This window comes from Rhea americana, unplaced genomic scaffold, assembly GCF_003343005.1.
Source record: "Rhea americana isolate MKP2758 unplaced genomic scaffold, rheAme1 scaffold_1, whole genome shotgun sequence".
NCBI classification, from domain to species: domain Eukaryota; kingdom Metazoa; phylum Chordata; class Aves; order Rheiformes; family Rheidae; genus Rhea; species Rhea americana.
Window position 1 is genome coordinate 10,695,105 of NW_028185038.1, and position 27,889 is coordinate 10,722,993.

At 35.9% G+C, this 27,889-nt stretch overlaps 1 protein-coding gene across 1 annotated transcript in view; it reads right to left on the reverse strand.

Annotated features, from left to right (window-relative positions):
- SEMA3E (semaphorin 3E) overlaps positions 1–27,889 on the reverse strand; it is a 137,272-nt gene that overhangs the window by 24,640 nt on the left and 84,743 nt on the right. Inside the window, exons 5-9 of the mRNA XM_085325988.1 lie at positions 14,984–15,077; positions 6,781–6,900; positions 4,690–4,832; positions 2,048–2,162; positions 1,650–1,719 (exon numbers count right to left, since the gene is read on the reverse strand). Of these exons, the coding sequence (XP_085182114.1) occupies positions 1,650–1,719; positions 2,048–2,162; positions 4,690–4,832; positions 6,781–6,900; positions 14,984–15,077 (542 nt within the window). The remainder of the gene's footprint in view (positions 1–1,649; positions 1,720–2,047; positions 2,163–4,689; positions 4,833–6,780; positions 6,901–14,983; positions 15,078–27,889) is intronic.

The window sequence follows — 27,889 nt, forward strand, 5'->3', positions numbered from 1 at the left end:
AAGGTTGGACTAATCCAATATTGAGCAAAATGAACAAGAATCTTTCTGTGACATTAGCAGGAATATTGGACAGGGTTGTTTGTAAGGCCATAAAGTTCACTGTATATAGATCAACCTTTATGAAAGCATCTTTGCTATTTTTAAATTTTAGGGACATAGTTCTGAAGAAGCAATTCTGGTTGTGTTGTTGCTGTTTGTTTGTTTAAAGTAGGCATCAATGCTCTCGACAAAACAATTACCTCTGAGGAATCCAGAAGGTGATCCAGATCACTTCAATTAGATGTGATCTAATTAACTCTACATATTGTTTGCACAGAGAACCAGTAAGAACTACTAGGTACCTACATCTCTAGTAGACTCTATCTGCCTTACTTTCTTCCAAAAATGTGAATCAAGAGAGCAAAACAGTGGCAATAGCACAGCTGCTCCCCTCAACCAGTTGCAGCCTAAATCACCACGAAACAGTACTACATGCTAACACTTGAACAAGGCTGCTGTGAAAAAGGACGCCACCGGCAACAGTACAACTGACATTTTAGACTTCACAAGAAGGCAGAAGAAATCTAAACTTGAATCACAGAGGCCTTCTGAAAGGAACCCTGTCTGCTGGTTTAAAAACATGGAGGAGTTCATAGAATCAGTAAGGTTGGCAGGGACCTCTGGAGATCATCTAGTCCAACCCCCCTGCTCAATCAGAGTCACCTAGAGCATGGTAGACAGGGTTGCATCCAGAACGGCCTTGAAGATCTCCAGAGAAGGAGACTCCACCACCTCTCTGGGCAACCTGTCCCAATGCTCCGTCACTCTCACAGGGAAGAAGTTCCCCCTCACACTCAGGCAGAACTTCCTGCCTTCAATTCTGTCCATTGCCTCTTGTCCTGTCACATGGGACAACTGAAAAGAGTTTGTCCCCGTCCCCTTGACACCCTCCCTTCAGGTACTTGTACACATTGATCAGATCCCCCCTCAGTCTTCTCTTCCCCAGGCTGAAGAGGCCCAGCTCTTGCAGCAGTTCCTCTTAGGCCAGGTGCTCCAGCCCTCAGATTATCTTCGTAGCCCTACACTGGACACTCTTCAGTAGCTCCATGTCTCTCTTGTCCTGGGGAGCCCAAGACTGGACACAGGACTCGAGATGAGGACTCCCCAGGGCTGAGGAGAGGGGCAGGATCACCTCCCTTGACCTGCTGGCAACACTCTTCCTAATGAAGCCCAGGAGGCCATTTGCCTTCTTGGCCACAAGGGCACCTTGCTGGCTCATGGTCAACTTGTCATCCACCAGCACTCCCAGGTCCTTCTCTGCAGAGCTGCTCTCCAGAAGGTCAGCCTCCAGCTTGTACTGGTGCCTGGGGTTATTTATGCCTAGGTGCAGGACTCTGCACTTGCCCTTGTTGAACCTCATGAGGTTCCTCTCCGCCCAACTCTCCAGCCTGTCCAGGTCTCTCTGAATGGCAGCACAGCCCTCAGGTGTGCCAGTCATTCCTCCCAGCTTGGTATCATCAGCAATGATGATAAACTTGGGAAAAAGAAAATTTTCAAGCGCAGAATATTTGATTAATGTCTTTCTAAGAAACAAGTAGACAGCTTCTGTCTCCTCTATAGACTGTTCAAGCATTCCTCTATTGCTGTTATTATTTCTTCAAGTTGCTTACCTTGTAGTGTTGAAGAGTCCAAATATCACTGGGTTTTTGTTATCCCGAGTTTGTAGCAAAAACACATCCTCTGTAAAATGTAAATGCAATGTTATTGATAGCAAACTACTTTTCTTAGTCCTAAAAGAGACACTTTGTTAAAGGTGTGATCTTAGTTTACTCATGCTACTCAATTTCATGTAGGTATTTTAAGTAGTTTTTAAAAAGAGTATTATAAGTAAAGGCATAATTGATGATAGTCAGCTCCGTATGTATAAAACTTTGTAAACCTTGGAATCAAAGCACTGCAAATCTCTTCCTGTTAATATTTAAGTACAATATTTAAATGTAAGATGAATTATCATGCAAGTTCATATTTATATGATGGTTTTAAGTTTCTTACAGTCTAGGATATTTACCTAATTCGTCAAAATGTGTGTCAATTCCATTTCTTCCTGGCACAGAGCAGACTAGCCTGGTTTTGAGGAAAGTACTCCATTTATTCACCAGCATTCGTTGTCCTCCCATATCATTCTGTGCAGAAGAAACAAATGCTAATGACAGTTTGGATGAATAAGTCTAGAAGCACGACCATCTCTGCTGAATTACCCACTCATTGTATTCTGTAATGTCGAAAGCATACATTTTCAAGCCACGTGTCCGTTACTGATAATATTTCTCTTGAGTCAGTTTTCAGTAAGATTGCAATGATCAAGTCCAATTGTCAGAAAGAGCTGTGGGTTTGAATAATTTCTTTTCTTTTCCTCCTCCTTTTTTTTTTTTTTTTTTTTTATTTTTTTTTTAATCCGTATTGTGTCCATGGCTAGTTTGAACTGTTGTATCCGTTTATATTTCTCATTTCTGTTAACTGGATGTACCAAGCACATTAGCAATCTTTGCTTTGGGAGCTCAATGCTTCACTGATGTCCTGAATCTATAGAGCTAGTACAGCTGGGACAAGTCTAATTCAAGCATCTATACGGTGCTCTAACGATGTCTCAGCAACTTAAAATTATTTGCCCTTTGTTGTGGTTGAGTGATCTTTTTCTGCTGTTGGGACTGTCCAGAAGTGGAGAGGGGATTAGTGCTGCTTAGTGACAGGACACTGTAACCTTCAGATAGCATCCTCAAAAGCATACAAAGCCTTTTATACTCAGGTAGACCACATACTTGAATGTTGAAGGCTGTTTTAAGTTTTCAAGAGTCTTCTCACAACTTTAAACTATTGAAGTTAATTGATTTACTCAGCTTTGCATTGAGTTATTACAAACACAAATAGAGCTCTGCTTTCCTCAGAAAAAGTAGAAATAGAGTAGTTGCTCCTGCATTCCACAATCTGGTACAGCTCAGATGAAAATGTAAAAGCTGTAAAACCCAGTTACTGGCAGCCTTTAATAGACAGCTAGCTCTCTTTGTTTTATGTATTAGTTAAACAAAATTTGATTTATAGCATATAGAGGGAAGACTGGAAAGTTAACGTCTAGATAAAAAAGCATCCAGAGTTTTGCACATGTGGAAGAGAGGTCTATGGGATTTTGGGTTAACCCATGGTTAGAGATAAGAAATTCTGGTGGATACATTTCAGACAAGAGGGAACTATTAAAATAATATATCCTGACATCTAAAAAATCATAGGCAGTTGAGGCATTATACTTCAGATCTTGATGCAGGCTTGAATTCAAAATGCTAACTAGCACTGTGAACATTCAGATCTTAGGTTGCAATTTTGTACTCTGCATGCTTCAGATTTTTTAAGTCATATGTGGGTACTCTGTAAAAAAAATTTCATAAGCAATATGATGGTGAGCATATGTGACATTTAGCATGCCATTCAACTGACAGAACTTTTTTGGCCGGTATTTTGCTTTATGCACCTCAGTTTTAGGAAAGTGTCTACTACAGTTAAGAAGGAAGGATGCAGTTTGCTTCGAAAACCAAACTAGATACTAAGAAATTAATTTATTCCTGTCTTTGATCAAGAAGATGTAGTTCCAATGGGAATAGGAGAGCTCCTCACATCAGCCTTACCTTTGGTCCATTAATAGAAGAGAAATGGACCCAAAGTTCATCAGGTGTTAGGAGAGGACCAATTGCGGGTAGCTTAACCTGAGGAGCTCACACGTTAACACTGCTCCTCTCCAGCAATTGTCTGAGTTCTTTTTGCTGTGAGTGGGAGCAAGGGGTCAAAAAGACATCAGTCCTCTAGGCACATGGTCAGAGTGGGAAACTGATCATCATGCAGGGCAGTGGGGGGAGCAAAACCTCTCCTCATGTCTTTTCCACTCTTGCTAAATTTACGCCTGGCTGTAATACTAATTTGCTGGACAATTCAATCTTTTTTTCTAGCTTTCTTATCCGCAAAAGGGAATGATTTTCCTTAGTGGCTGATGAGAGGAAGAGGAGTGGTAGATGAAATTAAAACATTAATAAGGTACTATTTATAAAACACTCTGTAGACAGGTGACATTGGGTCCCTCTTATCAGTCATGTGCTAAAAAAGAGGTTTCCAAAATATACAAAAGTCATCAGATTGACAGGATAGCTGTCGTCCTTGTACAAATGGAGATGAGTCATGTTATGTTCTGGTAGACAGAATAGGAAGGCAAGAGGCAACGTCAGAGAGGGCTGGTGGCTGGGCTTGTTCTGTCATCTGAGAATGCAAGGAGCCCTCAAGTTATATCAGCTGTAAGAGCTGCAGAAGGCATTGGACCTGCAACTGATACTGAGATGATGGTGCCATCATCAGAACGGAGAATCTGTTTGTAAATGAGGCCTCTGGGCAACTACTATTACTGATATCACATATAAGCATGAAGAGAGACGGAGTTAAATTAAAGACTTCTGAACTTTGCCCTCCCTGAAGCAGAATTCAGCTTCAAGCCTAGATTTAGGGTTGGATTGAGAGTCTTCTAATGCTTGAGAATGTTTAGACATAGGGTTTTCATTCAGACCTGTATCTCACCTACATTAACTGATGCCACATTTTCCTGTGGGAGAAGAACCAAAAAAAGGAGCTTGCTTTTTTCTTCATTCAACTAAGGAATAAGGAAAAGAATCTTACCGCGCACACACGTCCTACTCTGGTGTAAATGGCATGAGTGCTTGTCTCTGCCTCTAATGCTTTTTCGGTAAAGAAGAAATATACTTTGTTATCATCGTGGTCTTCATTGTCAGGAATCATGTATGAGCCGACAAATTTTGGTTCTTTAAAAGAAAACAAAAATGATTTGAGGATAAGATTAATTAAAACATTCTTTTTTTCAATCTTTAAAATCAACTAGTAGTAAAGAGAAAAATAAAATGAAAGAATGAAAGATCTGTCAGTCAGAGAGCTACTACTGGGGAATAGGGTGATGGAAATATGAAAAACAATTATTTAACGTGGGTGGGTATCTACAGAACATGTGGAAAATATTAGTATTAAACTATTCTTATAGCTTCAATTCACAAATCAATATTCCTTTGTATATATGCAAGAAAAAGATCTCTTTCCAGTCCTGTTCTCTGGGGTTTATATATTTCAGTTTGGGTTAGACTAAAACTTGGCAGTGTACTGACATAACAGTCTCTGGTCCCATACAAATCATACACAGGAATGCCAACTTCAGCTTCAGACAACCTTTTAGATAAAGATCTGATAGTTCTGATAGTTCAGCCAATAGATGGTGTACGGACTTACAGATAGAGGAAGTTTTGTGCACCTTTGTCATGAAATAAAAAGCCGAAATTTTCATGTTTTGAATTTTCACTGCAAAATTGAAACTGCAAAGTTTGAACTTTGGTCTCTGCTGTATGCCTTTTAACCCCAAACCAAGCAGAACAATGAACTGGACTGTAGCAAAGCAAAGCAAATTAGTTCTTTAAATGAGAATGACGTTCATTCCACTGGTTTGAGCTCTTAAGAGGCAGTGGGCATCATAAGTATTTTCTAAATTCTTGTTCTATTTGAAAATACTCTTTAAAAAAGATATTGCTATAGAATTTTTGTTTGATAATTTTCTGAAGTGGCTCAGTGCATTTAAAAGTATTCTTTAGTAGCAAATTTAAAATTTCAAGTATAGAAGAAACTAAAAACAAAGTCTGAGGTCATAATTTCAAGAATCCTAAATTTAAAATAATGAAAACTTCCAGAGAAGGTTGAGAAGAAGAGAACATTTACCTGCTTATTGGTAACTATATATGACTAGTTAAAACAAACAGTTCAGCAAAGGTCTTAGTACTAGATATAAGTAGATATAAGAACATTTTGAACATATATTTATAAAATTAATTTAATTGAAGTCTGAAGTCAGATTCATTGAGGAAAAAGCATGCAGCAGAACTATTTTCTCTCTTTCCTTCAGTTTTAGGAGAAAATTGTCCTGAAATTTTAGAAAAAAAGTTTGCATTTCCTTTCTAGCTAGGTTCACTGAAAAGATGTTCTCCACAAGAATCACTATTAAAAGGTGATTACTGATTCTCCTTGCTGCAGCTCTGTCACTATTAAGATGAAATATATCAGTACTTAATAGTACTGATCAAGAACTGAGCAAGAAAGATCAAGATTCTGATTCTCCATTTGACAGGAAATTTCAACATTATGAAATTCAATTTTGTTCCAAATAGAAGAGTAAGAAACATTTCTAGACTTCCCAATATTTTTAGTCTTGAATTTCCTCAATATTTTTATTCTTGAAATTTTTGATGTTTTTATGTAAAATAATATGTTTTAACATTTAATTTCATTTAACTGTATAATATTCATATTTTTATTATTTTATATTATTGCATGACATCTCTGTAGCACACAACTTGGCAAAAAGTTCAGTTGTTTTATTACAAAATTAAAGACGGAATTATCTCATCTAGAAATTCTAAGTAGAAGCTCTGAATTATAATCTAAAAGTATTTTTAAAATCAAAAATTGAAGGATTCCAAAGTTGTACTTGCTAAATCCAATATGTAAACAGAGTAAAGATTTCAATTTGCTCATCCTGGCAGGGACTTTTGTTGAAATCAAAAGAATCTCATTAAAAAGATGGTTTAATCAAATTCATGTGTAATTGGATAAGGTGTGCCTGGATAATATATTGTTAATTTCTGGTTAACAGAAATTTTCTAGTCATACAAAACACCTCTGGTTCCATGTTCTTCCTTCTTCAACTTCCTGTACCTTTTAACAGACGTTCGTTATCAGGTTCAGTTCGGATATGTGACATACGATTCATAGTATGAAACAGAGCAGCATCTCTTCCCCAGTAGTCACTGTAGAGTCCAGTAAAAAGTTCACCGCCTACAGACCGTACATTAAAAAAAAAAAAGAAAGAAAAAAATTGATAATGTTCTATTCCGTACATTAAAAAAAAAAGAAAGAAAAAAATTGATAATGTTCTACTTATTAATTTCATTACCTATGATGGGAAAAGACATGGCTCGTTAGTCTTTGCTCAGATGAGAAAGTGAGTCAGTAAATTATATATACTTTAAAGAGTGTATAGACATTGTTCCAGTCTGCACTAAAATGCATTTGCAGCTGGAACAGCATGAAGACAAGATTTTGAAACTTCATTAATGGGCTCAGCCTCATTTTCAAAACTGACTCACGGACTTAGGGATAGATTCACTTATACAAATGGCAGGCGCTAAAATATCATCTAACTGCAACATCGAGCAACTAAATTGCCTAGGTGATGACTAGCCCTAGGGATACCTACCATTTGTCAGCACTTAAATGATTACCAGCGTAAAGACCTCTCACTTTGCTTCAGGCTTTGCTTCTGAGCATGTCCTGAAGCATCCCAGTCCTACTAATGAGAAGCAGTTAATTGCTTAGTCCCAGCACTGGAGGGGATGTGTTGGTTTTATTAGTATTTGAGAGATGTGGAATGGCTAGCAAAAAGATCGTAGAAACTTTGGGGAGAGAAGGGGTGGATGAGTGGACAAAGAAGGGTCAGAAAATGAGATTAAAATGCAGCAGCAGGTTTCAAAGTGCGGTGCAAAGTGAATTCCATAAACAGGCAGAAAGGTTTGTTAGGTTGAGGGGTCTTTCCAGGCAGCCTGCTGGAGTTACTCCACTTCATCTGGAACAACGACTGCACAGGCATAACTTGTTAGCTGATAAGACAGAGGAAAAGATCCTCCTTTTCTCTGCTACTGCAATAACATGCTCTCAGATCCTTGAAATATTCATCAGCACAGGGACAGGACCTGAGATCTCTTCCATCCTGCACAAACGATGGTGAATATTTGCTGAAAAATTCATGGGAGCAGAAGTCATGTTTGATTTTTCAAAAGGGTTTAGGTGGCATTCACAAATTAAATAAGCATTGTAAAATGTCACACATAATAAAATATTGAGTGCCAACAACTTTGGAAAAGCTGTCTGTAATTGGGAAACTATATATGTAAATGAAAATGGATATGGGGATGCATATATTAAAAAATCTGGCCTGTCTGACCCATATAGAATTGTGATACTGGATATATTTTATTTTCAGTGAAATACAAGCAGTAATTCTACATTGTAGTTATACATGAGTGCATTTCTCTCTTAACTGACCAAGCTTTAAGAATAATATATTTTATACACATGTAGGATTATATTAGAAATATCTTAGGCCTAATATTAAAAGTAGACAGTTATGGTCACTAGGTGGCAGCCTTATGTTATCAAATAACATAGCAGGCATAAACTACACCAAAAAAAAAAAAAAAAAAAAAAAAAAAAAAAAAAAAAAAAAGGAAGAAAGAAATTATTTCCAGTTCTTGGATAATCTGAGTGAAAGTTTCAGTGACAACTTCCTACCTCCTAATCAAAATAAACACGAGTGGTCAATTCAAATAACATTTGTTGGCATTTATTAAAGATTATAGCGAAAGCAAAAGTTTTGCTCATTGGTCTCCCTGCAAGCGTGACTTTTGTTTCTGCTAAGAGATATATACGAATTTAAGGGCACCACAAGTCTAAAAATGTAGAGGAGTTTGGCAGCTGGGGCTGGTTCACAGACCTCTGCTGTTTCAAAGCTAAGCATAGTTTTCCCTTAGGCTTCACCTCATGAAGAATGGATATTACCTTGTAAAATAGATGATGGTGGTTTACTGTAAAATATTGGCAAGTGAAATTAAAAGTAAATATAAATTACAGCATCAGAAGTTAACCGAAACTTATAGCTTAATTTTTTTAAACAACTCGGAGGTGCCTAAACAGTAAAACTTGCCAATGTCTGAATAATATTCCAGACAATGTTTATAACTACAATTAGTGAATTAGTCATAAATCCCCCTTTAAAAATTTACATTGGGTAAATAGATCAGACTTTTTTATTGCAGATTATGGTGCAGTTATACAAAACATGATGCTTCTATTCTTTCAACAGGACAGTGAAGCATGGAAACGGCATCAAGCCAGGGCAAAGGATTCTTCACATATTCCTAGTGATTAAGGCAGGCATTTAGAAGTCTAGACATTCAGAAGTTCTGATATGAAGCTTATTCATTCTGTTTAACACATATAAAAAGTATCAGTATACGTAACTGCTGGTATGGCATTCCACCATAAGCCAGAGTAGCTGATCACTGATTTTATCTGTGGCATCCTGGGAGGAGCATTAGACATCTCTTGTGTCGATATTGACTTGGCTCTGTACTGTTCCACAAAAGATGTCGTAAAGATACAGAAATCAAATCTGATTTTTACCCTGGAGTTCTGCTAAATACGAAACAAGTAACAAGTATGAACAGACAGGTGAAGGACTCAAGAAAGCAATGAGATGATACGGATGAGTGTGGTTGGTAAAGATCTCAACACAAAAACATTCAACAGAATTCTGAAAACTTTTATACTTTGACATTAAAAGGATCTTCACTTTTCCTCTTCAATAGGCTTTTGATCATGTCCTTTATATTAAAAATTCTAAACACTGGCAGATTTTTACAGGTGCTTCCATGTTTAGAAGTTCCTTGAGGTTGTGCTTTGAAAAATGCAGGCTAGATTTCTACTTTTTTTCCCTCCGTTGAAAAGATCTAGCTACTACTAGCTACAAACAACTCACCCCTCTTTTGGTCATAGGGTTTTATGCTGCTGCTCAATCACACTAAGAAACTAATATCTTCCAGTGAGAATCAACTGTAAATTGAGCAATTTCATGGAGCTTTCACCACTCCTTCCCTCTTATAGTCAAAATTTAGCTTCAGGAGGGTTTGTATTAACATGCATTTGAAAATTACTTGCTAAAATCTAACTGATAACTCAGCTCGGTTTCTCCAACTAAAAGAAAAAATCCAATGGCCCTCATATAACACTTTTAGCTCAAATGAAAACAAGATCATTTTTAAGTATTCATTTAGGTACTATTAACTTGCAGAAAGCAAGTACATGAAAATTTAACTGGGATCACTTAAAAATATTTTTACTTTTTGCCATAATTTTTGGAGGGAAAAATGAAAGAAATCAAATACAACCTGTTCCCTCTAAAAAAACAAGAATTCCAAGAGATGAACCTTAAAGTGACACAAACAGAAGCATAAAATCTTAGAAAATACTGATAACAATTCAAAATTCGTGTAGCACTCTTTGATTTCTCTATTTTAATTGTTTAATTAAGTGTCTGGATATTGTAATTGTACACCATTAACATATATGCTACTCAGAGTGGGTGAGTTCACAGTATTTCTGAAATCATAATGTAAATGATCATTCTGAAGACTTTAAGATATGCCAATTAAATTAGTACATGGCATATATATGATTACATATAAAACCTTTAAGGAAATGTTTCACCAGATTTAGGTCTATTCATACCTACCTTTTTTAATACCCTGAAAATGCCTTTCATATGCAAGTCTAATTTTGTTCTAATCTCTTTTCACTACATGCAACTTAATTTTGTGACATGTTTTCAGCAGCAAATATGATGGACGAAGTATCTTTTGTTTTATTCTCGCTATAATATCCATGCATGCTTTGCATTAGGGGGGCTCCTATTACTAATTTAAAAGCCATGCTTTACATTAGGGTGACTCCTATTACTAATTAAGAGCCCATGTTTACTGTCTTTGATACAGCCGAACTACAGAATACCTACTGCAGTCCTTACCGGAGTCTCTGTTTTTCGGAAGCCCCCGAACTGTCAGACTCTTTTTACATTTTATGTGCACTATCTATTACTGTTAATAGTGGTAGAATAAAGAACACAATCAGACAAGATATTTTTTCATTTTTTGTGTCCATTTAGGGTTTTTCAACGTTCTCCTTGAGGAGACATGTGACGGCGCTTCTCCGTCTCATACCTAGACTCACCAACGGACCAACTCTACTTCTCAATAGCAATCTCTATCACGTAGTAAAGACAATTATATTGACTGAACCCTGTTACAACTAGATTTTACTTTTCAACTCTCAGTGAAAACATTCTTGATTATTTTAGATTTTATTAGATATATTTTATATTCAAATGGACAGGCATTCATTTAAAGCATTTACTGTGTACATTCTGCATTCTGATAGACAGGCTGCTTCCGCTTCTGAAGCGGGTTTCCTTCATTTGTTTTCAGCATTTCTTGTGTATCTGCTTCAGACTGAAAGAAGTAATGGAAACATAAGCTATTATTTCTCAGTAGTACTTCTTTTTTTGTGACAGCCCTATTGTACCACTCTCCGTGGAGTGGCTAACTCTACGATGAATAAAAGAGCAGAAGGCAAGCAGGGTGTCTTGTGTTTCCCTCACTGTCAGCCAGGTCTACCATTCTATTTTTTTATTAATCACAACTAAAATTAGAATATGAATTCACATTTGTAGCAACTGGTACTTTTCACAGTAGAAAACCACTAATTCAAAAGAGATTAGTTATTCCTGAGCCAATGAATAACTAAGTATCCTAGTATATTAGGTTTTTTTTCTGTCTATCACTCAATTATTCTGTCTTTTCTTCTGAGAGAAAAATGTGATTTTTTAGGGTTTTTTTTTTATTCTATAGTAAAGAAAATAAAGACAGAAACATATGAAATTGCTCTAAAACTGTTATAACAGAGACTACTATCAGAATGGATTCTCTTGATGTAAAAAATATTTAAATATAATACCAGTTTATCACTACTTGCTGATGAAATATTTCAGCTATCAAAACACACAGGCATAAACTAATTTATCAGCTTTCAAGAACTACTGTGGTCTAATTTAATCAGTGTGCATGATCTGATATCAAAAGCAGTTTTGGCTATTGAAAGCAGATGGGAGTGTTCATTAGAAATGAAAGTCAAATGTTTTAAATTCAGTTTATCTAAACACGTACATTTTATTCAACTTGTCTGCCATCCAACATCCACTCTGTTTCCTGATACTGACAATAAATTCTAAAACTTAATTGTTCATAAATTGAAAAATTAATCACAAGCTACTTTACCACAGGATCATATAATCTGTAATAAAACTTACTACAGCATAGATATTTTGTTTTAAAGCCAAGTCACAAACTATTGTTTTGTTGAAGCAAGGATTTTAACGGAAGTGTTGAAATACATGAAGAGATATGGCACAAGAACTCCTCTTTCTTCCTGAATTAATCTAGGTATATTTGATTCTAATTAGGTAGGCTGCAGATGATCTTTCAAGCTGAAAAGCTTTTAAACTCGTATCAAGGTATGTAAAGTTTCATTGTTAGTCTAATCCTAACCCTCTTCATCATTTGCCACCCTGGTGCAGACTGCTGTGTATTCCTGAACCTGAACTGGTTCTGCTCCATGCGGAGGTGGAAGCATATTTTGAATCATTCTACGAGAGAGAAAAAGGACAAAGCTGCGATATGAAAGCCTGTGTCAACCAGTTTGTGTAAAACCTGATCGAGAACACCCACATCGGCTGCATCCTCCGCCGGAGGACCGAGGCCACGGGCAGCCCTGGGAGCTGTCTCCAGGGATGCTCTGACTCCACTCCTGGAGGAGGCCAGACCGTGGTCCGATCTCCTGCGGCTACAAATTCAATTTCTGTACTAAAAAGTGGAGCTCGCAAAGAGGAAGGGAACCTCCAAGCTTTGGGAGGGATGACTGGAGGACCAGCGCTCATGGATACATCATGCAGTTGACAGCTCCAACAACACAGACAGGCCCACCATCTTCCTTTAAAGTACACTCAGCCTTAGGGGGGTGAACTTCATTTAAAAATAAATAATAATTAAATAAATAGATAATAAATCTTTAAAACATGCCATATTTTCATCAAAGTCTTCCACCTCTTCAAACTGATATGTGCAAAGCTAAAGGATCTAAATTCTGTAGTCTGAAGAAAAGCCTGAGAAATTAATTCTGTTTATCTGATAAACTATGTGCCTCCAGGTAGTTGAATACACCAACATACAAATTTATTTAGCATATTCTTTAGTAGTGTTTACTTCTGATTGAAATGAAAGAAATAAACGCCATTAAGAATATTGATATAGTTTTTAAATATCATTCTTTGGTCACTTGAATTTTCTCAGAAATAGTTGTAACCAAACTATTTATTCTTTATATTTGAAAGCTGACTTTATTGGAGAAGATTTAATTTTATTTCTAACAGAAAATACATTTTCAATGAAGCTGATATTTTAAGAAATGTCTGTTTCATGGGAAACTACTGGCATTCTGCCTAATTTTGAAATCTTGTTTGTGTCAAAATAATAAACAGCCTTGTAAAGAAAATTCTTATGATTCTTGTATTGTCAGTAAAGAAATGTGGGCAGGTTTGACTATTTTTGCAAGACTACCCTTGTTGTCTAATAGGTTTTGTAAACTTCAGCAGACAGGACTGCCCGATGGAGGCCTAGAAAGCAGCTTCTAAACAACTTTCTCAGGTCTTATTACTCTTGATGAAAAGATGAAAGTTTGTCTGTTCTTTGCAGTTGTATCAGTGGTTCGATAAAAATGCGTCACTTCCCCCTGCTTCTCTTGCTGCTTTACCGAACTGCTAGCTTTATGAGCTAGACCTTATAACCATTTGTCAGTGGACGTCCAAGAACCACCATATATCAGAAAAAGGGCTTATATAATGAATATTTCTTTCAGGTAAAACTATAAGGATCCACAGGACCTCCGACAATTCAGGTAAACTAATGAATAGGCCAGAAACATGAGCACTAATCATCAGTCTTGAGGTGTTCAGTAGGACAATCTGGCTTCCATTTAAGCAAATAAAATTCACATTGCTCTCACAGCAGGAACATGATCAGGTTAATTTATTTACTTAGTTACATCTGAGTAAAGGTAGTAAAGGACTTCAAGATTAGACCATGAGGTTTCAGGCCTACAGCAAATTCCATGGGATGAATCTTTGCTCCCATGCCAAGCTAAGACTGGAACCTGTTAAAAATTGCAGAAATGATTTAGAAACCAGAGTGGAGGAAAAACATAACAATCTTTATATCATGGATTTTGGAAGGTCAGTCAAAATACTTTTTTTTTCTAATTCTTTCATGACAACTTAAGCCATTAATTATTAAGAATCTGACAAACAATGTTTGATAACATGCAATATTTTGATGAATTGCTAAAACGTGAAAGATTTAATGCTACTAGTAGAGATTTTTCTTGTAAGTAGTTTGGTGATGTAAAGGAATGAATAAATCTAGCCTGTTAAAATAAGTCTGTCACTCACGGCCAATAGCTCCATATTGCTATGGGTCACCTAAATCATTTTAGTTCATAATTAGAGATTTTGGCAGTCGGATTTTAAGATCCAATTTTAAGATTTGAAGTCAAAAGTAAATGTCAAAGGATCTTTAAATCCTAAACAATTTTTATCCCTGAAAAGTGCTATCTCAGCAGTTTTCTGACACTGTAAGACTTAGACTGAATTCTGCTTTTATAGATAGCAAGTATAAGATCAACCCTCCTAACAGAGAATCATCAGTTTTAGGTAGTTTTATTAGAAGGTATTGAAAAAAATCTTTTATTTTGAACTTAAAAATTTTATAGAAATAACAAACGCCTCAGATATGAAAAATTAAACTTGCAAATATTTTTATAGGATGCCTGCTATTCAGATTAAGTCTCTGAAGATGAAAATATTAAATTTTGCATATTTCTCACAGGTGTAAAAGACCAAGCTAAACATACCATTGTCCTTTGAAGGAAAACAGGAAATTGTTATTCTTAAAATTACATGACAGCCAACAACCCCTGCAGAATGGCACGCATAATATACCATCTACTCACTTTTATGAGACACATTTGCTGAAGTTATCACTGCCTGGAATGTAAAATTAATGTGGGTAGCACTATTAGGATTAAGTCTGACATGTGGAAGGTTGCAATGGAAGTCTGATAACGCCTTGGAGTGCTGAAGAAAGAGGTTTAGGATGACAGATTGACAAGACTGTGAAGTTTGTGACATAAAGATCATTACCAATTAAGATGGAGGTGAAGGAAGAACTTGGGTCAAAAGGGCACCTGCCTCGTCCTCTCTCAAATTTGTGCGATTCCAGTTGAAACAGATGATCCTTTAAAACAAAATCACAGAAAACAGCATAAACCCCGTAGGCAAAGGAAAAAAAAAAAAAAAAAACACTAGAAACCAGCTTAACTTAATTATACCTCTGTTCTGGATAGACTTCATTAGGGAGAAAACACAATTATGATTACTTACTGATATATTTGTCATGAAAATTTCTACAAAGCATTTTTATGTGTGCATTGCCCAAAAAAGTCATTAAAATATGCACCAAAAATAGAGTTTCATTTCTATGGTAGCAGAGAATAAAGGTTCCTCTATCTTTTCTCCAAATTATCTAAACGTTTGATAGAGATCCAACCATGGAATGTATTTTCCTTTTAAACATTTTTTTGAGTAGTTGTTTATTATATCATGCTGTATTATCTTCCATTGGTAGTTTTGAGACTTTTATATATTTTCTTCATGCACGTATGTTTTAGGAATGAATCTCTGCTTAGAGTTTTCAGAGTAGATGTGATTTCTGCAGTAGATTTACCAGAAAATTGTTGTCTCATTATTTTTTGCATTTATATATATGTAAAAAATCACAAACACAGAAGGAAAAAAAAGAAGAATTAAGAGCCAAATAGACAGAAAGCTCATCTTTGAACACTTCATACAGTTATGCCACCCATCAATTCTGTGACTAACACACATTATGCTATTTGAGCAGTTCAAGTTCTACATCACGGTTTTACTCCAAAAGCTAATGAAATACAGATTATGTCAACATATCAGAGAAATTCAACCTACATACTCAAGTAAACTAATCTTAGACTCAGGTTGTTAATATGCTAAAGGCAAATGTCTTGTCAGGCATAAAATTACATGTGACAAGACCCCAAGTCACCTAGGATTTTGAGGTAGTTTTACTTTTCATTGACAGAGAAGCCTGGCTTTGTGTCTGCTCTCTGTAAAGCTATATTGTCCCTCTCCTTCCAGATCACTCACCTAACGTCGGCACATCCCGCCTAACAACTCTACAAAACCCCAGCTACAAAATCCCGCCCACCAAACCTGCCCCTTCCCAAGCAAGTGCAGCTGCTCCCAGACCAATAGCAATATTCCCTGCTCTCCTGGTGGCTTCACCTATGCTAGTCATGCTCTCCTAAGGCAAATATAAAGTATTTACTAGGAGCAAACAGAAGAGGTATTGTTCATTGCATGAGACGGAAAACTGGCAGAAGAAACAATAATAAAAAAGCGAAGTAAAGTCCTGAAAGGACTTTCCGGAAAGGATATAAGGAAAGTGGGAAAATTGTATTTTATTTCCCACTCTATCACGAGTGATGGAATTTCTCTGTGTGTTTCATTTAAACCGATTTATTCTGAATTTGTCACAAGCCCCTCCATTCCAAAACAATAACATTATTCAGTCCTTAGCTCCGAGATCAGCCAAGCTGATGTGCCTGTTGTCTGTTCCCATCTATCTAAATAATATATGCCATTTTGCTGCAACTTCTGATCAAAAAGTAAGAATCCCAGTAGTTGGAGAGTTTCCATAAATTTGGGGTGTAACGGAGAATGCAGTTCTGTAAAAATGAAACAGCTGTTTCATACGTACATGAGGTAAAAAAATCAATGTAAAATAAAAATAACAAACAAAAGCCAGGAAACACTAGTAATAATCTTAAAATCTGCGAGGTAAGAAGGCACGGAGAATCTCACCCGTCCAGAAGCTCCTGGGTTGGCCAAACCCAGGCTCTTTATCCTGTATAATGACTGATGTTAAAGCTGAAGATGATGCAGCAAAAAAAGTCATCCTGAGTAGAGCCTGGTACTGCAGGCATATCATTTTCTGCTGACTTGGCTTCCATTACACATCGGTAGTAACTGTTCCCACTACACTGTTGGTTAAACGTTAAGCAAAGAGGAAATATCTCCCTGTGTGTGGAAATATCAACCCCATTCCATACTTTTTAAACATCATATACCAGTTCTGTTTTGAAACTAAATATCACAATAGTTTGGGTCAACAGTAGAAAAAGAACAGTAAGGAGAACTCAGAAAGGGGAAGAAAAAACTTTGAAAGCACACAAATGGACTAGGGAGCCATTATTGTCATAAAATGTGATTTAATGTAGTATTTCTAAAAAGAACCTGCTTGCTTTCACTAATCAGTTATTTACGAAAAAGCTTCTCTTCTAGGATATTGACTAAACTATTTGTCAATACATCAGTTCAATAAAGAAAAAAAACACAATATTTTGGAAGGGAAGATTTAGCAGTAAATAGAGAGATAAATTGAGAGTTACAGATTTAATATTCTTTTTCTAGTCCTAATGTTGTCTACTTTTTCACAATAAAACAAAAATGGACTTGCCAATGAAAGGAAAAAACAACAAATTTAAAACTGATTTAAGAGAAGCATATTCAAGTAAAGTGTACAAGACGAAGTGTGGAAACAAAAATATTTTGAATCAGTACTTGAAGTTTTATTACTCATATTTTGTGGTTCATGTTTCATCCTATATGGGGAGCTGAATATTTTGTATTGGAGGGCAATAGATCCCACCTATGCATCATAAACCACATTTTATATCCAGATCTTCCCTAGATAAAACCCCGCTAAGAGTCCTCATATCAGTAAAACTAAGCCCGGTATGGCAATCTTCCAGAAGACATGGAAGGATTTTGTGTCACTTCAAATCAAAGCATAGTACCACAATGAAAAGGAAAAAGAAAGCAATGATAGGTTTCACCAAGATGTTGAGGTGAGTGCGTAAGTCCAAAGATCAAAGTAAAACTCACAAGATAACAGAAGAGGTTTGCACTAAATTGTTGCCCGAAACCACGTGTTCCCCAGGCTGTTCCTCACAGGAGAGCCCAGGGCATGTTCACACTAAAGACAGCAGCTCTTGTGGAGCTATGTGCATGTCTTCTCCGCTGTCCAGCAATGCCTGGCGCTTTACGGAAACTATACTATCCACAGAAGCTGATCAGACATTTCCAAGTATATGTGCACTGCCTCTTTATTTGCAAATACCTAGCCAAATTTCTTGTATCCTCAAAGCACTGGCAATACTGCAAATGCTGATTATATGCGATAGACTCGTTTCTTTCAGAGGCACAGGAATTCCACAGGAGAAATCCTGAACAGAGACGGCGAACCTTACTATATGCATGAAATCTGCATACAGAACAACTTAACTGAAACTGGAGTTTTGCTGTGATCGCCAATTAACTCCTCTACTATTACAGAGAACCTTTCCTCTGAGAATCATAATGAAATTAATAGTAGAGATAAACCTATCTATTTTATGATTCACGGTGCATATATGTTTATAGTTAACTATATAACCATATAATGAAAACATTAGGTACTATACACAGTGTCCTTTCATTATCTGTATTTAAACAGCTGGAATTTCTGTATAAGGATTGAGGCTTAAATATATAAACCATTAACAGTGAAAGTAGACAAAAATTGGATTTCAGTGCAACTTGGAGAAGTTTCTAAGTGAACTTCAGTTTTGACACAAAGCAGGATGTGTATCTCATAAACGCTTGCAGATGCATGAAACTGTCTGAAAAGTCACAGTAAAATGTAAGCAATGACTCCTTCCAAGAGAGATTTTCCACCTTCACCTTTTAGGACAGAATATCAAATATTCCATGGTTGCAATAAGTTATTCCTTGCACTGGGACAAGTAACTGAAGATCGGGAGTTAGATGTGTCAGCTTCCACAGGATGCCAATTTAAATGAAATAAGCGTTACACATTAATAATCAGCTTTGAAGGCTAATACCATAATTCTAGCCCTTCTTGCTGTTCCCCTTCGAGAAATGTCAGAAATAAACTGACAGTTTCCTCACAGATTATACAACTCAGCAATTCAACATTGCCATTTATTTTACAGGCACTTTTCAGTGGTTAGGGTGAAAGTCACGCAAAGAGACATATGGAGGACTGGGAGTGGAATTACTAATTCATATATGTAGTTTGTTAAAAAAATGGTGCTCTGGGTTTGATTTATGATGTCTATGGCTCAGGAAATCTAATACACTTTCAACTATTATTAAAATAATCATGTAGTTTAAAAAGAAAAAGAAGTTATTTCCAAGGACAACACCCATTTTATCATTAAGTCGATGTGAATTGATAATTTTAGACAATGAAGAAGAATGTAGGTTATAAATGATAATGAAGAAAAAGGTCAATCTGAGCCATTTAAATTTAAAGTCTGAATTTAACTTTTGTTGCAGAAAAATGCTTTTTCTCATGCTTTGCTATGGTTCAGGAAAGCATTTGTGCATGCGATTAATTTAAAACATATGCTTACTTGTATTCCTATTCAGCAAAGCACCTATGCCTATTCTCAACTATGACTATATCTTCTCAAGTAAAATAGGGACTTAAATTTGTAGGGACTTTGGTTGTTTTATCTAATGAAATTATTTTTAAGATAAAAAATAATTCGATTTTCTGTAGAAGAATATTTTTCACTTTCATCTTTTAATATTTTCCAGGTAGATAAGTAAATAAACCTGTCATATTGGCAATTTTAAAGGAAATTTAAACTACTTTGAAATCTTTGATTATTTAGTTAACTATGTATATATACTCTCAAACAGTATAGCCAAGGTCTACTCTTCAGCAAAACTGTGCATTTTTTTCTTTTTCTTTTAAGAAGCTCAGATAATTTATGCTGGGGGCTAGTAACTCATATTGAGTGTTGTGACTGGTCAACTTTTTGTGAATATAGTTCTTAACACTGGGTATATTCACTATTACTCCAATTCACTGGGTAAAATTTAGTCTTAGAGTTATGATTTCATAATTATATGGACATAAAATAAGAATAACATTATATGCAAGAGATATTTCTCTTTTGCATATTAGTGGTCATGTATTTTCAAGCATTTTTAAAGAGCACTATTACGAACCTTAAGAATATTCACCTGCCAAGTCCAGTAAAGAGGGAAATGTAAAACAAGGCTGCATCACTTCTGAGGAATTATGAATGTCTTTTGAAAGTATGAAAAAAGCCAAGTGATGCTAGTGTGATATAATTCACTCTATTTTTTTTTCTGTTAAAATAATCCCTAAAACATCGAAGAAGAAAATATCAACAGCAAAGATTGACTTCACAGAGCCTTGTTTGAGGAGGAAGAAAGACTTCTGGGAAGAGATGAATTGCTCTGATCCTGAGAGAGAAGAACATCGTAATGAACCAGCTGGCCAACCAAAACACCTAGTAGAGAGAGTTTTCCCCTAGGCTCATCAGACTTGAGGACTGAAGCCCAGGGTGAGAGGGAGAGCTGCAAATGGAGGAGGTTTGCAAGGGCTGCCGAGGGGATTTTCACATTCCTACTCAGAAGACCGTGTGTTCAGATGAATTTCCTTGCACGTCTGTACACATGCACAAGAGTACCAGGGCTACTTTCAGTTACAAAGGGTTAACTTTTGATTGCAGGCTATATCCTCTCACAGAACACTGACATTAAGGTCCATTGCAATTTTTCATTTGGTTTTGATAAGAACTATACCAAGGCCCTTGTCCCCAACAGGGGATATTATTCTTGCATTTACTAGTTCCACATAGTCAATATATTTCCCTCTAAATATTATTGTAAAACAAAGAAACAAGATAATAATGCCAGCCATGGGAAAGACTGTGATTTAAAAACTTCATCAAGTTAGGCACCCAACAGGAATGTAACCTTACAGGTTCACCGACAATCTTCAGCTCCATAGGAATTAATGTAATTTAAGAAATCTCTAAGACAGTAACAGATTTTGTTCTATAGAAAAGATTATTTTAAAACATTTAATATAGCAGGTGTGCAATTCCTACTCAAAGAAAGCATCTGTTGCCCATATATATATGTTCTAATTTGTATTTTTAAGGCTGGTTTAATCTTAACATTGCACATCCAAAAACTTAGCAGTTTGCACACTCATACGCACTCATGCACACTCACATGACCTAAGGAACCAAAGAACTTGTCTCAATGTGATTTGGTTAAAATGAATCAAATTTAGGCTTTGTAGAGCATTTTGTCACTGGATTTGTTTTCAGATGTGAGAAATTAAATATTGAGTGAATCCAGGGAGATCCCAATAGACAACGAAGTGCAATTCACAGAACACATCTCTTTGTTTTCATTATATCTTTTGCACTTAAATATTTTGAGTATAAATTTACATGACACTTTTCAGAAGTATTCTTTCTTTCTGTATATTATCAAAACTTTTTTTTTTTTAAACTTTTTTTTCTTGTATACTCACTTATCGTTACATTCTTATTTTGACATAGAGACGAATTGAATACACTATGCAGTGGCTTCTTTTAGGAAGGATGAACCTTGACTATACCATTTAAAAAAATCTGAAAAATCACAGAACATGTCTGTAAATCAGCATAAAATATAACTCAAATGTAAAGCTCCAAAATGAACTCTCAACTCCATGACCTTTTTTAATCTGCACATTTGCCTTATCAACAAGGCACGTGGTAAAAGTGATATACTGTAAAATATTTATTCTTTACTTAACAACAGAAAATAACATACTGGATCAAGCCTGAAAAGATTTTTCTTATCATACAGTCTTTGATATTCAAGTAGACAAAATTTAGCCTATTAAAAAAGAATGTATATAAGCCATATAAACACACTGACAATTATAATCCTGGATATTAGATAGGTGCCTGTTTGATATAAATCAATATAAAAAATGAACAATTGTTCAAACAGAATAGAATACTACAACATGTTTTCAGATACCGCTAATACTTTTAATTAGAAAACTGAAGACAAACACCTTGTTTAAGAAATTCAAAATCTAAAACCAATAGAAAATGAATCAATAACCTCCAGCAAAAATCCTAAAGCCCATGAAGTTCATATGAAGGACTCCATTCTTCAAATACTTTAATATACTACTCTTGAAAGCTACTAGACTATTTACATGAGCGTAACAACACAGGCACACAGATATACTGGTGAGTAACACTGCAATGCTCCAGCAGTTAAAAAAAATCTTTAAAAATATAATAGCTTATAAAAAAAATCAAAGCAATAATTTTCCAAAGTAAATCCAAGTACTGGCGAAACATTGCTCTATAGTCCGAAGATTACCAGTTTTGAAAATTACACCCTCCATGTTCACTCAATTTTATTTTCTCAGCCCAAATGGGATTCAACATTAGCAGCAGAATCCTCAAAGAACTAGCTGAAATAGTCAGTTCTCCACTATTTGACATAATTAAGATTATTTGGGGGGTAGTATTTCTTTTGAGGATCTGTTTTCAATCCTCTTTACTATTCAGTGACATACTGAAAAGATCAATCGTCCTTTGGGATGAGAGTGCATAAAATATTATGGACATTAAATCCTCCCTGCAAATTCAGATGTATTTTTCAGGTCTATGCATTTTATTCCACAGTTAAATGACTAAGACATATTGGGCTCCAATGTAAAAATATGTTTAAAATCTGGAGCTGTGTCAGACTGCTGTCTGGGTTTGCTAAAGGATTAGCAATTTGTGACTTCTGTCAAAATATCCAGCCTAAAGTGACAGAAATAATACATTTCCCTGATTTAATGCATGTGAAATATGCTGACAATATTCTGCAAGCAGTAACAACTGCATGTGGAAATCACAGGCATTCATCCTCAGGAGTTCAGAGTTAATAAGCAGAGGTGATTGAACTGATCAGGATTTTAGGAGTCACAACTTTGCATGACCTTAGATTGACACAAACTCGTTAAGGTCCTATGAAACTATTAGCAATATAAATTATGATATTATACAAGTATAATGGTTAGCATGTATGAAAGTTGCAGGGACTGGATAAGGGATCTCTAAAATTAAAGGATTTATATTGATGAGCATGGAGATTATAGTATAATACCCAGGTGAAAGAGTAGCTACAGATAGTACAAAAGTACTACACAAAAACAGAAGATTTTTTGTGGGGGAACTGCGCTACCTTTACACACAACTGAGTCCTGACAGCCAAGGGCATCCTGCATCCTTGATTTTGACAGGCTAAGCTTGTCAAAGCTTATTGTGAGGCTCCCATCAGAGTAAATCCCAGATAAAACTCCTCTCACTCAATGACTCCAGTCATAGTATTCAGGGAAGAAAAAAAAAGGGGATCACAGAGAAAAGGAAGGATAATTCTCTATAGTCTGAGTTTACAGTCTAGGCTTTGTTGGTGGGTGGAACAACAGACACGCTTGGCCTAAAGAACACAAAAGACACACTAAATTGAAAGTGGGTTTCAGAAGAAAAGGAGATCCTAGGGGAGTTCTCTCTGTCCCTACAGAGTTACACCTAGGTGGCCAACAGCCTTCTGCGGTGCTTCAGCAGGGCGTGAGAGTGTGGGACGTTCTGGAATGAAGGGCAGGGGAGCGGACCCACGGCCAGCGGAGCTGCCGGCTGCTTCCTGTTTCCAAGAGCTGCTTCTTTCTTAGTCCACTTTTTAATCTGAAATAATTTTATTAGCTGGATCTCAGTCAAATAGAAAATTATTAGTCATACATTGTAACAGAATAGCAGAATATTACGGAGGCATTTTGTAAACCCACAAAAATATTAACTGAAACTTGTCATTCTTCAGTGTTTTGGTATTTTTAATTATGATGAGTAACACCTTATTGTGGAGAACCTTTACTCCTGAAAAAGCCCCACAGACTTTAAGATGTCCTCACTTAGAAAAGAACTTTCCATCATAAATGAAAGTGGCAGAATCTAACCACTGGTACGATGAAAACTGGAATGTTTTACTCACCCCATCAAATTACCACACAGGTGGAATATTTCTTTGGCATAATAGAATTATTCCTCCTTATTGATTCATTCTCTCCTGACCATCTGTCTTTTATCTTGCAAAGGGCAGCTCTAATACAGTGGAAAATTCATTTCATATGGTTATCAATTCATAAACTCTATCAATCAGCCAAACTGACCTTAAACTTCAAGTACGATCACATTTACAAAGTATACAAAAGTAATTAATGCCATTTACTCCATTTTATGGATGGAGGGTCCTGTCAGACAAACCTGTTGTCTGTTACAACATATAAAACTGACTGATAGGAATAATTATTCTGACACAGAATACTCAGTTTTCTCCAAGACATTTGAATTAGTACATAGCAATTTAATGAAACATTGTACTTTGTGAGTTTTTAAGGTAAAAATAAACTGCTGACATATATCATGGTACAGTTATTATTAGGTATGCATCAGTGAATCCTCCTTTACTGAAATTTTTCCTAATTTTTGTTCTTGATATAATAGATAGATTTTTAATTTATCAGTGATTTAAACGATCATCTAATTTCTTTCCAAGATTGAAAATAACACAAAAGGACTTTGATACATAAATAATAAAGAGAATAGGTTAATAAATGTTCTGAATGTACTCAGGTTATGGAATGTTCACCAAGTGAATGGTCAGAAGCTAACGTGATATATTTTAATGCAATCATACCCAAAGCGGGATATCTTGAAATCAGGAGCACAATTTATACCTCAAGTACAAGAAAATGCCCTAGAAGACAAAGTTTCAGACAGTTGTTCACTCGAACTACCAAATACTTGACGGATGTACCTCATTTAGTGCCCCAGCTAAGTGTGTAAGGTTAAATGGAATAACTTTAGGCTTTAGAGAAGAACTTTGGGTAAAGTGACAAAATACTACCATAGCAATGTGGTGCTCTGCCAAGAACAGCTAATGTGCTCTTGAATTCATGAAAAGAAGAATATCAAGGAGGAGTAGTAAAGTGACTTTGCTTACATACACAGCACAGAACAGTCTGTCTGATTTTTGTGTCTACACTTTCAAGATAGGTGAAAATACTGCAGAGAGTTCAGAGGAAGGCCACAAATACTACTGAGGAATCCTTGTGGTACGAGGTTGAAGGAGCTATATTTATTCAGCTTATCAAAAAAAAAAAAAAAGTGAAGAGGTAGCTTGATCTTTGTATATAGGTACTTACATATGAAAAAGATGTGGAAAAGATAGTGGGAGACTTTTCAACTTCGCTATCAGAGCTATATCAAGGTTAAATGGCAGGAAGTTGAAGTTAGATAAATTTAACCTTGAGTAAGTGGCAATTTCCTAACACTGAAAGTCATTAAATATTGGGACAGCTTACCACAGAAGTAGTGGAGTTGCCATTATCTGGAGCCTTTGAAATGACAATATGTATTTTCCTGAATATGTTTTGATTCAGTATCTGGGAGAAATAACCAACGCAGTAGTATGACTGATAACGTAAAATGTCCTGGCCTTTGTTCCTATACATGCAGTAGCCATTCATCCCTTTCTTTACAAATCACGGGAGGAACAGAACGGCTCTTACCTCTTTACCCTTACTGAGTGTCACATATCCAACTATTCATTAAAATAAGTATTGTAACTAAATCTCATGCTTCAGGTTCTCACGTAATGAGGAGCATTGGTTAGGACGGAAGTATTTTCCCTGTGTCAAAAGTGGATATGTTTATCTTTTTTTTTTCAGAAGAATCAGAGATTAGCCACTTTTGGAGATAGGGTTGTCCTTTGAGTTGGTGCAGAAAATCTTTTCCATGTGTTACTTGGTTAGCACTTGTTCAGTTTTCTGGGCTGAAATAGAAGTATTTCCTCGGGTTAAATTGTTGGGGTCTTGGGCCTTCCTGCTCACTTCCCCCATACCCATCGCAACACATTTGCCATTTGCTATGAGCATAGCTGTAACGCTCACCTAATTAATTTCCTGTCTGTTATGGCCTTAGGTAGATTTTTAATCTCTCTCCAAATGCACACTGATTTTAGCTTCCAAAATCTGAAATGCTTTGAACTAACAGAAATTTGGGGCTTTAGGATGCTTCGGTGAAGTTTAACTGTCAGTGAAGTGGGCATTCAGAATAGAATTTTAAATTCTGTGAAATTATGACAATTATCCAGCATCACTTTACATACATGAACTCTTGACACTGCTTTAAAGATCACCTAGGTTAATGACTACTTTCATACGCGCTATAGACAGGGAAGACTGCAATAAATAAGCAATTTCATAGTATTTAGCATTGCATATTCAATTCCATAAATGTATTGACTTGGTAAACATGCTAAAATTTAGTTGATGACATTCTAAATAGTGGTTGTAAAGACAGACCATGTGTCTCTGAGCAAATATTTCCAGGGCAAGAATTTGTCACACATTTTATCTAATGAAGGAGTGACCAACACCCACTTCTGTTTGATCAGTGAAACCAGATGTTCCTCCTCCTTAATCCTCTGCAAACTGAGAGCGGAGATGAGGTAATAGAAAAAAGAATGAAGAGGGAATAACTGAACAGATCATTGTTTTTATGTCTATAAAAAATATGTCAAAAATTATATTCTAGAATAATAGAAATAAATATATATACTTTTTTTCTTAAAAAGAACTAGATGCAGCTGAAAGAATGATAAAATACTAGTCAAGAAAACAAAAATTGCATTATATGAAAACTGAGCTGAAGTATGACTAATATTCTATTTCAGTTCTTTCAGCAGGAATTTGTCTACTCTTTCAGGGAAGAGAGGACAATAGCACAGGCTCACCAAAAAGTTGAATATTATTTTATTTCTGCTCTACATCTCAGAATATATTGAAAAAGAAGTCCACCCACCCTCTCCACATCCAGTGAAAAATTAAGGGAAACAGAGATTAGAAATAACAGCAGAAATTCCAGCCTGACTGAACTGTGCTCCACACAAACACTCCTGCTGCCTCACTAAAGGCTGTTCCTTTGTAGCAGTCTTTAAAGGCTTATAATTTAGTGGTGTTGTCCCCTGGCAAGCAGAATCCTATCAGGCTAATTAAAAAGGAAATAGCTTAGTAAGTAATACATCAGATTGAAAACATCTAGGGTAGACTCCACCAAACCACTGTAGCATATGGTGGAAAAGATGACTTAGCCCTTCAGCCTTCTGGTGTGGAGAAATGCACCTGTATGCGATTTACTGAGTTAGATTTGAAATGGTATTTTGCCAGCTCAGTGTAGACTTTACAGATTTACAACTTATTCTGGAAGAAAAATTCTTGGTGCACTATTCTTTTCCGCAACTTCTATTCCCTTACAGGCTTTGTCATGCAGAGATGCTCTTTTCTCCAGAAATCATCTGTGTCTTGTTGTCTATATAGTTTGTTAAAAAAAGGATATAATTTCTGAAAACTGCTTTCTTTCTGAATTTACTTTATCTATATTTGGTGCAACTTCTATCTGGATTTAGTAAAACTGCTTCTTGGGGTTGGCACTTTGGACCATTGTAAGGCCTCCTATTTTCCCTTAAATATATTGGTCTGGTGAGTAGATAACTTATTAAGAGAGGAAAAAAAAAGAAACACTATTTGACTACAGATAGCTTCTCTGATTTCTGTAACATTCATCATAATTGAGTTAAGGTATTTTGAGCTATATTGAACAGTATGGGAATGCCAATAGCTAGCAACTAGTAAGTGAGAAAATATGGATTGATATAGAAATTACTCATTTCAGTACTCCTTTGCTAACAAAACTGAGAAATTTGTGCGAATGTAAAAGGAAAAGATTGAATGCAGACTCTTTCTTTTCTTTCCTCTCCTTTTTCTTTTTTTTTTTTTTTTTTTTCCTGGTGACATCATTAGCAACAGGAGTGATGAGTACTGTTGGCAGTTGAAACTGCATTTGATAAGAATGGATACAGGGTAATTTTTTCTCCACTTTCCTTCATATTCTTTATTTGGTTTGAAAATTTATCTCAGATTTGTTCTCAGAGAGCACTCAGAAAGGATTCAGTTCTTGGAATTCATTCAAGATTTGAGTTGGAGGATGTCTGATCTGTTTTCTTCAT